General features: G+C 48.0%; 1 protein-coding gene across 4 annotated transcripts; it reads right to left on the bottom strand.

Moving 5' to 3' along the window:
- Positions 1–2,126: 2,126 nt before the first annotated feature.
- Positions 2,127–14,592, bottom strand: Hyou1 (hypoxia up-regulated 1). 4 transcript variants are annotated; one of them, XM_046438804.2, is made up of 26 exons: positions 14,543–14,592; positions 13,553–13,650; positions 13,268–13,361; positions 13,005–13,083; positions 12,726–12,880; positions 12,558–12,634; positions 12,082–12,263; positions 11,715–11,830; positions 9,373–9,565; positions 9,084–9,218; positions 8,888–8,970; positions 8,624–8,756; positions 8,242–8,429; positions 7,821–7,959; positions 7,141–7,201; positions 6,909–6,988; positions 6,320–6,502; positions 6,022–6,194; positions 5,825–5,912; positions 5,596–5,718; positions 5,101–5,234; positions 4,888–4,972; positions 4,490–4,730; positions 4,354–4,404; positions 3,752–3,802; positions 2,127–3,623 (listed from the first exon to the last, which is right to left on the bottom strand). In XM_046438804.2, the coding sequence occupies exons 2-26, from the start codon at positions 13,641–13,643 to the stop codon at positions 3,565–3,567; spliced, it is 2,994 nt and encodes a 997-aa protein (XP_046294760.1). In that variant the 5' UTR covers positions 13,644–13,650; positions 14,543–14,592; the 3' UTR covers positions 2,127–3,564. The 4 variants fall into 4 exon arrangements, with proteins under 4 accessions (XP_046294760.1, XP_046294757.1, XP_046294759.1 ...); XM_046438801.1 differs by lacking the exon at positions 14,543–14,592 and adding an exon at positions 14,408–14,536; XM_046438803.2 differs by lacking the exon at positions 14,543–14,592 and adding an exon at positions 14,463–14,535.
- Between the last annotated feature and the right edge of the window lie 1,833 nt (positions 14,593–16,425).

Here is a 16,425-nt window from a genome sequence, read left to right as displayed (position 1 = left end):
TTGGATAATGATGTCCAACACGTTCCACCATCCTTGCTATTTGACCATTTTCAAGTGTGTAATTAAGTGGTTTTTAGTATGTTCATAAGGCTGTACGGTCATCATCACTAATTAGTGAACATTTTCATAACTAGAAAAGAAACTTAGTACTCTCTATACTCTCCTTCTCCTAGCTCTTGACAATCACTAATATACTTTCCGTATCTATGGATTTGCCTATTCTAGACATTTTGTATAAATAGAATAATATGGTCAGTATGTGACCTTTTGTGCTTGGCTTCTGTCACTTAGTATATATGTTTTCAAGGCTCATCCATGTTGTATCATATATAATAATTTTGTTCCTTTTATGGCTAAGTATTCTTTGTGGCTAAATATTGTGTGCATATACTACATTTTGTTTGTTAAATGTTAATGGACACTAAGGTTTACCTTTTGACTATTGTGAATAATGCTGCTACCAATATTTGCATACAAGGATCTCTGTTGAGTTCCTGTTTTCAGTTTTTTGGGGGTATATATCCGAAGTGGAATTCCAGGGTCCCATAATTCTGTAACTTTTTGGGGAACAAAACACTTTTCCACAGTGTCTGTCCATTTTACATTTCCTCCACCAGTATGCAAGAACTTTAATATCTCTACAATCTCACCAGCTTTCCATGCACAACCTGCCCCCGGGAACATCCCACACCAGTTAGTACATTTGTTAGTCAATGAACCTACCTGGCAATCATTACTGCCTAGATTAGCATTTAGTCTTCATGGTGGACATTGTATTTGACAAATATATGATATTCCTTACTGTTACAGTATCATACAGAGTAACAAAAAGTGTAGGTTCATGTTGGAGATAATGTAGCACTTGGTTGAGGGGGGAGGCCAAGTATGTGGGGGCAGGACATATTTCTTTGTACTTCATGCTCAATTATGCTGAATCTAAAACTGTTCTAAATATATTATATATATACATGACATATGTAATGTATATATACACGACATATGACTTCCAGGTTCAAAACTGAAACTCCTCAACCTTCAGAGAAAAAAAAATTTAGCTGGGTTTGGTGGCACACACGTGCAATCCCAGCAGCTTGGAAGGCTGAGGCAGGAGGATCATGATTTCAAAGCTAGCCTCAGCATCTTAGCAAGACCCTAAGCAACTGAGACCCTGTCTCCACATAAAATATAAAAAGGGGTGAGGATGTGGCTAAGTGGTTAAGCACCTCTGGGTTAAATCCCTGGTACCATATAATAATAATTCAACTGCTTATACATATAAATGATGAAAAACAATAAGCATCTTCCTTTGGTAAATTACGACTATCTCAACTAATGAACAACCAAATCAGCTGTGCTATGATAAACCTGATCAACACACTCTTGTGGCACAGTAAAAAGAACAAGGGCTTATGGGTCAGAATTTAAAATCCTCACTGAAGCCCTTAACAGATTCCTTAAACCAATAACTGATCCTCTATGAACTGCAGATTATTGTTTTTGTAAAATAGGGTTGCTACCAGCTGGGCACAGTGGCACTCACCTGTAATCCCAGTGCTTGGGAGGCTGAGGCAGGAGGATGGTGAGTTCAAAGCCAGCCTCAGCAAGAGAGGCACTAAGCAAATCAGTGAGACCCTGTCTCTAAATAAAATACAAAAAGATAGTGCTGGGGATGTGCTCAGAGGTTGAATGCCCCCGAGTTCAATCCCTGGTCCCTCCCCGGCAAAAAAGGGGGTTGCTACCTCCAAAATGGATGTCACAGGGCAGACCAATCATGTATAGTCCCAGCTACTTGGGAGGTTGAGGCAGGAGGCTCACTTGTGCCCAGTTTAGGGCCAACATGGGCAACACAGTAAGACCCTACCATAAATAACAAGAAAATAAGTTACATAAAAAATGGATAAAACAGGGATCTAAAGAATGTTATGGTAAAAGCCAAATTTTGTTTCCAAAAAAGAAAAACTACATACAATAGTTAAATTTCAGTTAAATTTAAAGTGTTAATCTTTGGTGGTAGTACTAAAGGTAATTTTATTACACAAACTTCTATATTCTCAGTTTTTCTATACTAAATAAGCAATTATTTATGTTCAGGAAATAAACATTTTATAAAAGCAAAGCACAAAAACTGTAGAAAAGAATATTTTATTGAAACAGTTTCTCAATTAACAATGGAGCAAAGTATGATTTGATTCAAACCTGTCCAACCAGCCTCAACTGCTAATGAAATAACTCAAACATACAGAAGATGGGGGTGGGGATGAGACCCTTAGGCCCCTCTCTGCCAATGTGGCAAAAAAAAAAAAAAAAAAAAAAAGGAGAGGAAAAATAAAATGAGAGACAAAACAACTGACACAACCAGGTTTGCCCTTGTCCTGGAACTGGGGTGGCAGCCCTAGCTCCTGCTACAGACAGAATACTGGAGGACAGGCTCCCTAGGCCTCAACATAGTGGGGAAAGGACCCCCGTCCTAGCAGAGCAACATGCACAAGGCAGGCCAGTCCTGATCTTCCTTTACCCACAAAGCCCTCCTCAAAGACTGAGGTGGCATTTTTACATTCACACCATGGTCTCTCCATCCCCCAGGGTCTTGGGATAGGGGCTCACAGTAGAAAGCACATTTTGGTCAGCCCAGAGGGGCAGGTGTAGCGGGAAGGCTCTGTCTGGAAGAGGCAGAACAGCAGGAGAGATGGGGGCAGGTAGTCCTAAGAACCTGGGGTACCAGGCTATTGGGAAGATAAGGATTTTGAGTGTCTGCAGGATGTTCATATCCATGCCAGCTACTCTACATGGCCTTCCTGGGCCCAACAGCCCACAAGTGGGGGCTTCAGCACTTTCATACATCTCATTCCCTGGAGAGCAGCCGATTCCCTTACCTGCTCCCTGCAAACTCGGGCCACAAGAGGCCAGACATGCTGGTGGTAATACTTGAGATTTACTCCAGCCAGTTTAGATGGAAGGCTTTGGGCAAGGGGCAGGGAACCACCCAACTTGCACCATGAAGCCAAGAAAAAGAATGAAAAAAGGAGCCAGATGGGAACTGGGGGGAGGGGTTTTGGAAAGAGAAGACCTTGGAAGAAGAAAAGAACATAGATAGGCACTTGGAAACCAAACCTGGTGACCAAGGCTCTGTAGACACTGGCCCAAATGGGACATTGATTTCATGGTAAAGGGAAGAAGGAAGGATGCCCAGAGAAGATGCTCTCCAGTGTCCCAGGACATCCTTCCCACTACCCATATCTCCATACACCACTTCTGACTGTTCTCTCACCTACCCACAGGCAAATAATTAAGACATAATAGTGATTTTTCCCAAATGCAGGGCCAAATGGGTAGGAAATTGGGGGTAGGGAGGGGATCAGAATAAGTTCAGGTTTAACCACAGAGCTACCCCAGAAGGAACTGATGAGTGGCCCATCCTGCCCCTTCTCCACACTCCCTCCCAGGTGAGAGAGAAGGAATTTGAGCCTTTGAGGGCAGGACCAGCCCCTCCCCCCACCCCGATGTATAATAAATAGAGGTGGTAGGAGAAGGGGCTGGAGTGGAGTGGGGAGACTGAAAGTGGCGTTATAGCTCATCATTCTTCAAAGGCCTCTTCTGTCTTGCTGGCTGCTCCTGTTCAGAGTCTGTTGGCAGTAAGGGAGAGCAAGGAAAGCATGGAAGGTGAAGAGAGGTAAGTGAGCCCCAATTCTTTGCAGATGTTTTCCCTCCAAGCCCACCAGACTGCCCAGCATACTCCAGGTTCCACCCTTACCTACTCCAGGACCTCCCAACTCTAGAGGCTCCGTGTCTTTTGGTTCAGATCCTGCATTTTGGAAGGAATGGATTAGTCTTAGAAGGAAAGGAGTGGGGAGGGAGAAGCTAAGGAGAGGTTAGAATTTTTAGGCAAGGTGTGGCAGTGTATGCCTGTAATCCCAGTGGATTGGGAGGCTGAGGCAGGAAGATCCCAAGTTCAAAGCCAGCTTCAGCAATTTAGCAAGACCCTGCCTCTAAAAAAATTATAAAAAGGGCTGGGGATGTGGGTCAGTGGTTAAGGGTCCGTGGGTTCAAGCCCAAGTACAAAAAAAAAAAAAAAAAAGCCAGTTAGTAAATATTTTAGTGTGTGTGGGTCACATTTGGTCTCTATGTTTTTTTTTAAAACGAATACCTCAAGTATTGAGTTTGTTGGGATGAACCAAACTACTATGTATAACTATAAAGCTATAATAGTTAAAAAAAAAAAAAAAAAAAAAACTTCAAAAGAGTAAAGGCCATCTACAGTTCATGGGCTGTCCAGAAACAGGCTGTGCTTTCCATTTTGTCTACTCTTAGGCTAATGCAACATTCCCATTCCCAACCATGGTTTTCCCAACTCACGAGTCTCTACTTTCTCAGGTTCTGAAATGGGCTTTGCATCCTCGGTGTGGCCTGGAGGGAAAGCAGGAGTAAGAAGAAGGGAAAGGAGGACTTTTCCCTGCCCAACAGAACCTGGAGCCAGGTACCCTGCCCTCACCTGCTGGTGGGGTGACCTTCTCCCCCTGGTCACTGGCACTGACATTGAGGGGAGGCTCTGTTCGGTTGCCATTCTTGTCCCTGGGCCGGGGTCGGGGCTTGGCAAACTTGGCCTTATTGAGCAGATATTGCACCTCGCGGTCCAAGGCCATCATCTTGGCCTCGATGTCTTTAGAGAGCAACACAGGCTTCTCTGTGGCAGGAAGCTTGGCTTGCTCAGCCATAGTTGCATTTTTCCAGGCCTGTGGGTAAGGCCAGAATAGGCTCAGAGCCAGACAGGGGGAGAGCAGGTGTCTCTGTCCCAGATGAAATCAAAGTCCCGCCCAGCCTCAGGCTCTTCCCTCAGACTGAAAGTCACTCGGCCTGTGGACACCAGTTATGTATTCACCCACTGATTACCCAGGTCTCATTGATGACTTTTTCTAAAGTTGTCATCTCCACCTCAGTAAAGATCTGGTCCATTTCTGGGATAAGCCGGGCGCCCCTGGAACCAGAGAAGAGAAAATCAGCCCCGGGGCAGAGGGGTTTGTGCATGGGGAAAATGAAACAGGTGGGAATAAGCTATGGCCGTGGCAGGAATAAACAGTGGAGAAAGGGCAGCAGGCCACTCACTTGAGAAACATGCTAGAATGGTTGAGGAGATTGTCGAGGGCAGACAGCCGTTCAGGCCACTTCTTGCGTTCTTCCATTCGGAAAAATAGCCCTTGGCACAATTTCCTCAGTTCGGCCAGCTTCTCCTTCAACATCTGAGGTACATGAGGTGGGCAGAGGTGATGACAGGAGAGTCCTAGAGTCAACCCTGAGTCCTTGTTTTATTTGGCGCTGGGGACTGAACCCAAGGACTCATGAATGTGGGGCTGGCACACTATCACTGAGCTCCTCTTATTTTGAGTCTAGCTCTATTTGCCCAAGCTGGACCCAAACTCCTGGGTTCAAACGATCCTCTGACCTCAGCCTCCCAAGTAGCTGGGACTTCAGGTGTACACCACTGTGCTCAGCCTAATTCCTTGCTTATGGCTTGCACCCTAGCTTTTCTCACTCTCTGACCTTGGGAGAGGAAATTGAGAGCTTTCATCCTCCCCACCACTTCATGGGAGGCCCCCTCACCACAGTGGTGGCCCCAAAGCCCTCGTCCTCCAGCCAGGTAGATGCAGCACTGAGTTTCCCAGAGATCTCCTCACGCTGTTCTTCAGTGGACACTTCCTGGTACTCAGGCTGGTACAGCTTGTCCTAGCAAAGGACACAAATGCATGCACGTGAGTCAAGTGCAAGGCTCAGAGCCGGTTCCTTCAATCCAAGTGCCAGGGGGAAGGGGATGCTGCTCCAGCCTGCCAACCTGGGTCTCAAAGATGAAAGCTTCCAAGCTGTTGGCAGCTTTCTCCCGTTCCTGCTTCTCTAGGTCTCGGAAGGTCAAGTCCTCAAGTCTGTGGAACAAAGAAGCAGGGATGGGGGAGAGGTAGGTTAGAACTCAGACCTCTCCCAGTACACCATTCCACATTGTGCCTACCTCACACATGCGTAGTCTTTACTTACTTCTGCACTGAACGAGCCAGCTCATCCTCAGGCAAGTCAGGCAGGTCCAAAACTACCAGCTCCACCCCAATCTCCTCCACCATCCTCTGCTTCCGGGCAGGCTTTTGCTTCTTCTCCTCTTCAGGGGCTGGAGGGCCACCCTCAGGTTCTGCCTCCCCCTTCTCACTGGATTTCTGGATGGCAAGAGTTGGGGACATCAGAAAAGGCCTCTGCCTTCTCCACCAGGTAAGTAATAAAGAGGCATCCATCCACTCCCTTTGCCCCTAGGTCCACTGGCCTTCCCCGACCTATAGCTCACCTGGGCCTCAGACTTGTCCCCACTTTCTTTTTCAGGAGGCTTTTCTCCCTCAGGAGTGTCCTCTTTAGACTCAAGGGGTGGAGTCTGAGAAGTATCCTCCACTGGGGCCTCAGCTTCCTCCTTGAACTCCGCCTGCTCCCCAGGCTCATCCTTGGTCCCCTCAGCAGGGCTCTCCTCTTCCTCCTGGGAAACAATGACAGGCACCTCATATTACAATCACTAGAAGAGCTTGTGGGCCAGGCCTGGCCTCAGGCACACCAGCTCCTCTGCTCTAAAAGGGGTCACCACTGAGGACACAGCTTGGGGGTAGACAGACGACAACCACAGGGACAGAGTTGGGACTTTTTGGTTTGTAGCAGTCTAGCTGGCAAAGGGAGAGCATCTGAGCATGAGAGAAATGAGCTTTGGGTTCTGGTACACAGAATGGCTCCCAGTACAGAAGAATAAGAGGAAATGCTAAACCTGGCACAAGCTAAGGGGGAAGATGAGGTCCTCTGCATCCCTGGCAGCTGGGATGTCCACCTGACTCCCTGCCTCTGCTGCTGCTACCTGCCTCCACACTGCTCTCCAGGCTCCATCCTGAGCTTACCTGGACAGCATCGGTCCCATTTTCTTTGGTGTCTGGTGTGGTACTACCTCCAAACAGGCTGGAAATGGTGTTTCCAAGTTCTAGGGGAAAGGAAGCCCAAAAGATCAAAAGGGAACCACACCGTGACTTGACCCTGATCCAAGGACAATGCCCTGCCCACCTCCCAAGCTACACATGAGTACATTTCCATTTGTGCATGCTCACACACACATATGCACATACTCATCCTTACTGGTAAGAGTAGATTCCTCCTCTGGGCTGTCCTCCACCAGGGTCTCAAATACAGATTCCACCTGAAGACAAAGGTTCAATATAAACACAAATACCAACCCATATTTCTTCACAAACACCCTACCATGGTGAATGCCTGCTTATGCATGCTTTGGGCCTGGCAGCTGTGCTGGCCTAGTCTCTCACCTACCTTTTCTAAGGACTCCTGGGTGGTTACCCTAACCCCTTTGATTATGAGCTCAAGGACAGGATCATAGCTTCTCTTTTCCCCTCAGAGCCTTTCATGTCTCCATGGGTCATCATTTCCCAAAGTTATGTGCTAGAAGATATCAGGCCCAGAACTATTCTTCAAAAATAGGTTTCTCAGACCAGGGGTGTAGCTCAGCAGCAGAGCCCTTACTCAGCATGTGCATGGATCCCCACTATCACCAAAAAAAAAAAAAAAGGTTCTTACCCATTCTATAGTTCCTTCTAAGCAAGTTACAAAGTCCATAAGCATGTATAGGCCATGCAAAAGGCCCCACTAGAGAGCCTCAGAGGTTTGCTAACCCTGAAGAGGTTGGCTGTTGTCTACAACCAAGATTGATCTGAATCTAAAACCCTTTTCCTATGGAACCCACTCTTGCAAAGGCTGGCAAAGCCAGGTCCCTGCTCTGCACACCGGTCTCCTTTTGCTCTCACCCTATCTAGACTGAGCACACCACTCTCATCCAGGTTGAAGTGTGCCTTGATGCCCTTGGACTCGTAGTCGGGATACTTTTTGAAGCTCTCACCCACACCTTTTAGCTTCACTGTGGTCAGATTATGGGAGCCAAATACCCTGGTTGAGAGGGAAAAAAGAGTTTGAGGAAACCCACCCATCCCACATCCAATACCAGGTTATATAGCCTTAGGGCCCCAGAGGTTAGGGGCACTACCCTAGGAAGTGCTCAGAGAATGGAAGCACTCCTAGGAGAGGCTGCTTACAACCTCACTCTAACCCAACTATCTGCTTCCCACTTAAGCCCTGCAGGCCCCACATCTCCCTCCCCCAAATCCTTAGGTCATCTGACAGCCATACCACCCTTCCCTGGAACTCCCATCCTGTTCCACCGCCCCTCACCGAAGATCCTCAGGCCCCAGGAAGCCCAGGTCACCGTAGTTGATGTGAAAGTTGAAATCATGGCTGTAGCGGTTAAAGGTGATGACTTTGCGTTGAGGGTAGGGCCCCATACGAGAGAAGAGCACACGCTTATTGTGCTTTAGGCTGTGAACGCCGGGCTCATCCTCAACCTCCCTTGTGAACTCTACCTACACAGCAGGCAGAGAAGGCACACTGGAAAACTAGAGCAGGTTGTAGGGCAGGGATGGCAGGTCTCTCCTGAGGTTGGGATGGAGGGGGTCTCTCAGCAGAAAATCAATGGGACAGGTTAGTGTGGGCAAGTGAGATCACACTTGGAGAGGCAAAGGGAACTCATCTTCTGATCAGAGAGAAGTTCACTCACCAGGATGGGGTAGACCACTGCATCGCGGACAACGAATGGCTTCACCTTGAAGGCTTTGCTCAGTGCAGCTGCTTGGTACACAGCCCCCATGGCAGCTGCTTCATCTGCGTTGATGTTCTTGCCTAGCTCCTCCCTATGAGAGTCCCAGACTTCAGTGCCATCCACCCAGGAGCCAGGATTTCCCCTGCCTCAGCCCTCTAGCTGCCCGGCCCTGCAGCAATGCCCTGGGCAGAAGTAGGCCCCATGCCCGACCCCCACACTCACTTGCCAACAGCCTTCAGCAGCACCTCCTGAACCTTGGGAACCCGAGTGGCCCCACCCACCAGGATCACCTGTTCAATTTCATCCTGCAGTAGGGAAAGAAAAGGAAGTGTGACTATAAGCAGTTAATGCTCTTCTCCAACACTGACCCTTCCCCTTGACATCCACCTGTCCTCCCTGCTTCCCGCTACACCCTCACCAAGCTCATTTCAGCACTCTGTAGGGCCTGCTGGACAGGCCCAGGCACCCGCTCAAACAAGTCTGCACACAGCTCCTCAAATTCCGCTCGGGTCACTTTTGCCTTGAAGTCCACATCATCCATCAGGCCCTCGATCTAGGGGAGATGAAGGGTATCAGAGGGTTCTTGACCAGATCCTGCTCTCTGGGTGGGCAGGGTAAATCCACAAGACTAGAAATTTGGGAGAATGGCAGGGCCCTCCATTCTTTGGGTGGGGCAAATTTATCCTCAAGCAGCTCCAAGTGGGCACCTGGGCCATGTGGTCAGCGTTGGCACTCAGGACAGTTTTGAGTCGATTTGCCTCCCGCAACAACTTGGCCATGGCACGTGGGTTCTCCCGCACATCCTTGGCTCTCTGGCCCTTGCGCTGTTCGTTAAAGAGCCCAGCCAGGTGCTCACGTAACCGAAGCTCCATTTCCAGGCCCCCCAGGGTACGGTCAAACCTATTAAGGAAAGGGAGCAGAGAAGATGTGAGGAATACAATGTCTCTTCATTGGCTCAGGAGCCTGAATCTCATCCCCAGGTGGTACCCTGTCCTTGTTTCAGGGACCCTATCCACCCCAGTTCTCCAAGTACAGACATATCTTCTATCCTCAACTTTTCACAGCACACTTGACACCTTACAGTGGCAGCTCATCCACCCACTCGTTCAACACCATTCACTGAGTATTAACTATGTACTTGTTTCTGGAAATACAAATGTGAAGGGAGGAACTGGGGGATAAACATGGTCTTTGCTGTCAAGAAGTTTCTAATCTAATAGCTGAATGACCCTGCTAATATGAAATCGTAATCATTCATGTGTTATAAAGGAAAAGAAAATGAGGCTTATAGAACATGCGAGAGGAGATCTGTGCTATTCAAGGATGTCAAGCTGTCTTGAAGAACTGATGCTTGAATTGAAACCTGAAGGATGAGCTGGATTTAACTATGGGAAGAAAGGAAAGAACACTCTAAACAGAGGGAACAGCCTAAACAATAGTATAAAGAAGGAAGAATGTGACAAATTCCAAAGAGGGTAAGTATGCCAAGCATCAACGAGTAAGAGGGTTTGGCTACTTGAGGGAGGCAGGTGATACAGGCACAAGGGAATTTTTAAAGAAATAGGTTAAAATCAAATCAGTATTTTGTTTTAGCAGTGCTAGGGGTCAAGCTCAGGGCCTCAAGCATGCCAGGCAAACACTCTACCACTGAGGTACCTTTCCAGCCCATTAATCTGAATTTTTTTTTTTTGGGGGGGTTCTGGGTATTGAACCCAGGGGGTACTTAACTATGAGCCACATCTCCACCCTTTATGCTTTGAGACAGGGTCTTGCTAAGTTGCTTAGAGTCTAGCTACATTGCTAAGGCTGACTTTAAACTTGTGATCCTCCTGCCTCAGACTCCCAATATAGTGGGACTATAGGTGTGTACCACTGCACCCAGATAGATCTTAGTTTTAAAGAACCACCTGCTAGCTTGCAATATAAAGAACTAAAAAGGGGAGCTGGGATTGTAGTTCAGCGGTAGAGCGCTCACCTAGCAAGTGTGAGGCTCTGGGTTTAATCCTCAGCACCACATAAAAATAAATAAACAAAATAAAGGCATCATATCCAACTACACCTAAAAAGTAAATATTAAAAAAAAAAAAAGAACTAAAAAAGGATGTCACTAGAAGCTGGGAGATCTTTTTTTTTTGGCACTGGTAGGGGCCCTCTACCACTGAGCTATACCACATACATCACCCTACTTCTTTAAATTTTGAGACAGGGTCTCACTAAGTTGTCTAGGATATACTTGAACTTGAGATCCTCCTGCCTTAGTCTCCTGAGTTGCTAACATTATAAGTACCCAGCCAGGGCAATCTTTTTTTTTTTCCTTTCTTTTTTTAATTCTGCAGGTAAGAAGTCACAGTAGCTTGTTCTGGGGTAGTAGTGGTGAAGAGTCACAGAAAAAGATGGGTTCAAGAAACACAATGAGGCTGGGGTTGTACCTCAGTGGTAGAGCGCTTGTCTCACACATGTGAGGCACTGGGTTCAATCCTCAGCACTACATCTAAATAAATAAATGAATGAATGAAATAAAAGTACTGTGTCCATATTAAAGAAAAACAAAGAAACACAATGAGGTGGGTGCTGCATGTTCCATGAAACAGAGGCTGAGGCAGGAGAAGGATCCCAAGTTCAAATCCATTCCCAGCAACTTAGAGAAACTGTCTCAAAATAAAGGGTTGGGGATGTAGCTCAGAGGCTAAGTGCCCCTGGGTTCAATCCATTATACCAAAAAAAGAAAAAAAAAAAAAAAAAAGAAAGAAAGAAAAAAAAAAGAAAGAGACAAAGAAAAGAAAAACGACCACAGTTGACAAATGAAGTAAAGTAGACATTTTTACCATAAAATAAAGGAGCTTAAGAAAAAAAAAAAAAAGACTGAATTTGACACTCTGCATATGGCCTGAAGTCTCATGGATTTTAAGTCCAGGAACCTCCCTGCCTTTCAGTATTCCCCAAATTGTCCCCCTTACTCTTTGGGAGGGCTCACCCCACCATGACTGATACTTTATCCAGGAGAGGATTCCTGACCTGAGGGTCTTAACTTTTCTCAGCTCCAGCTTACCCCACGCCCCGGATCTGTAGCTGTGGTTGCATCCCAGCTTCCTTGGTCTTCACAGTCTGGTAGGTCACGATGGTACACACGGTGCTGCCTGACCCCATGTCATAGAACATGATATTCTATGAAGACATCAAGGTAACTGTCATAAGAACTTTATCAAATACCAGGTGGGATGCCTATCCATCTGCCTGCATCCAAGAAGCTGCCCAACTCTCAAAAAAAAAAAAAAAACCTGAATAGTTTCAATGAGGGCTGAGAGGAGGCTGCTGTATGGGCCAACCATGCAAACAACATGCAAAATGGGCCAAATGACTTGCATCCTCAGACTCAGCTATCTTGCATGTCTAGTCAAGAGGCCTCTCTGGCTCACCTGTGCAGTGGCATTGATATCCTTCCGACGGAAGACACCATAGCTGAGGGCAGTGGCAGTGTTGTCATTGATGAGCTGCAGTACTTTAAGGCCAGCCATTCGAGCAGCTTGCAGCACAGCTCTACGCTCAGCCTGGTTGAAGAAGGCTGGCACGGTGATGACAGCATCCTTGATGGGCTGCTCTACAGAGGACAACAGAACAGAGTCCCACCTGCTCCATACCTTAGATAAAGCGTGACATTTTGGGCCAGATAATTCTCTGATGTTGGGGGCTATCCTGTGCATTGCAGGATGTATAACAGTATCACTGGCTTCTACCCACTAGAGGACACTGTACCATATCCCTAGTTTTGACAACCAAATATGTGTTCAGACACTGCCTGATGTACCCTGGGAGGCAAAAATGGCCCCATTTGAGAATCAAGGTTTTAGATCCCAGAGAGCCTGGCTCCCACTGTCTCCACCTTGATACTCACCTGCGAAATCTTCAGCCAGGGACCGGGAGTAATTGAGAACCATGCCTAGAACCTCCTCAGGTGAGAACTGAAGCTGCCTAAGAGAAGGAGGGGTAGTTGGAGGCAAGGAGACTCAAATAAGGACCCCAGTCGGGCTGCTCTGCCCATTTTTTGCAATAGAACACTCACGGGCTGATCTGGAAGTACACAGTCTGCCTCTGTGGGTCAAAGCTTAGCTCATGCTCTGGAAAACGGGCCCGATACAGGGCCACATGGGGGTTATCTGCCTGTTTCCCTAGAAGGTGCTGGAAATAACGTAACGTAGCCTTTGGGTTCTTGATGGCCTGAAAGGAGGTAAAGAAGAAGCAGAGTGTTAGGTGCTCAGGCCAAGATTAGTTGCCTTACATCACAGAGATCAATAAAGGAACAACTGAATCCACCACTCTTTGAAGGGGGCTGCTGACTCACCATGCCTGCTGCAGTGTCTCCAAAGAATCTTTCATTTTCTTTTAGGGTCACGGTTACTGGGGTTTTCCTCCGAGATTCCCTGAGGAAAAGAGACATCAGGCCCAGGTACCTGATGCAGGGTAGGAACCCCAGGAGTCTCACTACTCCACACTCATTCATTAATTCAAGACACTAAAGTCTGTTGTGAGCACTATGAGGAACACACACCCACTTGGAGCCCAGAATCTTCCACTGCCCACCCTTGACAGTGGGGCTATCCTCACTTGTTCAAGACAATCTCCATGGGCACTCCAGGTTTGACAATGGCCACCTTCATGGATTCGCTGCCCAGGTCCACAGACATCACTGCCAGAGTGTCTGATGGGAAAACAGTTTGTCAGTTAGCCCCATTACTCCCACCTTCCTTTGGGCCCTCTAAAGCATTCCATGTTCCATGGAGAAAGATAGTGGAAAAAAAAAAAAGAAAAAAGTCTGGGTCCAGTAGCTGTAAAATCTTCTGACCCTTGCACCAATCATTTCTTCTGTTGATACCTCTGCAGTGTACATACCACTCAGCGCCAATAGATCTGCCAACAGGACAGCCATCAAGACCCAACAGGCTAGCTTCCTTGGCCTCTGCCTTCCGACTGTGGCTGCCATTATGCCCCTGGAGGAGGAGGAAAAAACACTTGAAACTGAATGCCATGAGCAGAACTGACATCCCAGAACAGAGCAGTCTACAGTCCTTCCCTCTTGATGGGTTCCAACTGTTCTAATCATCTCAGAGTGTCCACTGAAAAGCCCAAAGAGCATCAATTTTGGCTCCACCACATCTCTAAACAGAGAAGGTAATAGGTCAAAAGGAAGGAGACAAGGGCCTTAGGTCCACTGCACTACCAGTAACTGGCGCACCACAGTGCCATGCAAGCTGTCAGGATCCCGGGGTGGGGCCGGGGCTCAACTATCTCCTCACACCTGGAGCTCCTAGGTGGCTGGGAAAGCTAGGCTGGGCCAGGAGAGGAACTGAGAGGTGATGACGTTGGGGGTGGTTAAGATAGAACGGCCTGTCTCCTGCTAGGCATCTTTGCGGGTTGTCCCACCCGCTCCCCTTCCCTGTTCCACCCCCTGCCCCGCTGCCCAGAGAGACGATGTGCCGGGAGAGGTAAGGTTACTAGTCGGTGGATATCGAGTACCCGGTGTTAACACCTAAGTCTCACCTGACGAAGGCGGCCGCTCTTACTCCCGGAAACGCATCCCGGCCCACCCTTAGCGCGTGGGGGCGACCCAGGGCCCGAACTGCTGGGCCCAACGCACCGGCTTCCCTGCGGCCCTCACTCCCGCTACCGACCCGCCCCCGGAGGCAGCACACTCTGTCTCCCCTAAGAGCGGTGGCCGGGCACCCTCTCCATCCCCACTCCAGCTACCTCTGGCCTTCGCTCCAATGGCCCCGACTCTGGGACAAACGCAGCGCGGACGTACCCACGCGGCCGGCTGCGCGCCCCCAGCCCGCGCCCTTCACAACTCCCCTCGGTTTGCAAACTGTTACATTAGCTACCAACCTCTCCGCGGCGTCTCGCGCACCAGCCGGCCCCGGACGCGGCGCGCGCTAATTGGCTCCGCCGCCTTTAGGCCCCGCCTCCGCCGCCCCGGCGCGCGCCTTCATTGGGCCACGTCCTGGACCCGCCCCCGTCTCCGTCTCCCGCACTGTCCCGGAGGCGGCGGAGAGGCCAGTCCACCCGTCTGGACGAAACTGCCGGCGTCGGTCACGGATTGGACCACGTCACGGGCCGGCGCGTTTCGCTCCCGCCTCCCCAACACCGACGCCGGGGCGCCCGCGGGACTTTTCCAGGCCTTGGAACTAGATGCATCACTGCGGAGACTCTCAAGTGACCTGAACCTGTAGAGAATGGGGCGCACGGTTGTGGAGACAGTCGGACCTATTTTTCTGGTCAACTGGGGAATCCCGACCTAGCAGTGGGAATGCCTGGCCTCCTCTCCGCAGGGAAGAGGAAGAGGCGCTAGCTTGTGAGTTGGTAGCTTCTGAACTGCCCTAGGCTTTGGCTAAACATCAGAGAATGGCTGCGCTTCAGGATTAGTCATCCCAATCCTCTGCTTCACTGAGGAAATTTAAGCCACAAAAAAGGATGTTCACTTATGGATCGGAGATAAGCAGTGTATTAGTGGCAGAGGTTGGCCTGGACTTTGAGCTCCATTTGTATGAGAATGGATATTTCAAACTGTAAAGCGCTACACACAAAAGACACTTTTATCCAAGGCTATAATTAGTTAAGCATACGTGCACTACCTTCTGTGTATTTCTTTTCCATTAAATCCTGTACGAGCTTCCCCTTCTCTTTAACTTCTTATCATAGAATTAAAACAATCACTCTCCTCTGCTGTTTGGCACTTCTCACTGCCTTCTCTTGCTGCTTTAACCCAGTGGAAATGCTCAGTTCTTGGAGAGAGAATTTCTCTTAAATGTGGATGGAAATCAACTGCCTTTGCTTCTCCCCTTCAGTTGATGCCTGGCCTCACTTTACAGAAGTGTCTCTCTCTCTCTCTTTTAATATATTTTTTAGTTGTTGATAGACCTTTATTTGTATGTGGTGCTGAGAATTGAACCCAGTACCTCACACATCCAAGGGAAGAGCTCTACCACTGAGCCACATCCCCAGCCCCAGAATTCTCTCTTGAAAGGCCTGGCTGTCACTACCAGGACCTTGTCAAGCCTGAGTTTGTTTAAGGAACTCATCTATTCCTTTCTCTTCCTTTTTAATGATGCTTAGGAGGGAAAAGAGTGATCATATGTCTATACTTAGAAAAGGAAACATATTGGCAGTACCACAAGAGGTCTGTTGTGCTCCTTTTAAGATAGTTCAGTGGTAAGGTAGTAGAGAAATTGAAATAAAGAGAAGTTTGCTTAAAATCTTGGCACAATTTAATTACATAAACTACACAGAAGTGTTATCTTGGAAAAAAAAAAAGTCATTCTAGATAAAGCTAAGTCCGCTTGACACCAACCACAATCTCCTACTCTGTCCTTTGGAGGTAACTGCCATTAATACTGTGGTAAGGAATCTTCTAGGCCTTTTCCTCTGAATTTGAGGTTGGGGATGTAAGTAAGTGGCAAAGAGCTAACCTAGCACACGCACAGGCCTAGGGTTTGGTCCTTAGCATCAGAAAAGATTAAAACATTATACAGGGCTGGGGATGTGGCTCAAGCGGTAGCGTGCTCGCCTGGCATGCGTGCGGCCCAGGTTCGATCCTCAGCACCACATACAAACAAAGATGTTGTGTCTGCCGGAAACTTAAATAAATAAATAAATATTTAAAAAACATTATACAATTATTGTTTGAAAAATTTTTTAAAATTTGGAGTGACTTCCATGTCAGTATGTGATTCACTCTCATTGTTTTTGCTGTGGAACATTCCATAGCATGG

Source organism: Marmota monax, unplaced genomic scaffold (genome assembly GCF_021218885.2).
Source record: "Marmota monax isolate L192 unplaced genomic scaffold, Marmota_monax_Labrador192_F-V1.1 WCK01_AAM20220418_F8-fsc00081, whole genome shotgun sequence".
NCBI classification, from domain to species: Eukaryota; Metazoa; Chordata; class Mammalia; order Rodentia; family Sciuridae; genus Marmota; species Marmota monax.
Note: the sequence above shows the minus strand (reverse complement) of the source record. Positions and strands in the feature narration are given on the sequence as shown.

Bases quoted from the DNA above. Each gene is read 5' to 3' on its own strand.
- Hyou1 (XM_046438804.2), bottom strand. From the start codon at position 13,643: ATGGCAGCCACAGTCGGAAGGCAGAGGCCAAGGAAGCTAGCCTGTTGG. The intron at 6,195-6,319 runs GTGAGCTATAGG...CTTGCCATCCAG, and splicing joins GGGACAAGTCTGAGGCCCAG to AAATCCAGTGAGAAGGGGGA. The intron at 3,624-3,751 runs GTAAGGGTGGAA...TACTGCCAACAG, and splicing joins GTTGGGAGGTCCTGGAGTAG to ACTCTGAACAGGAGCAGCCA.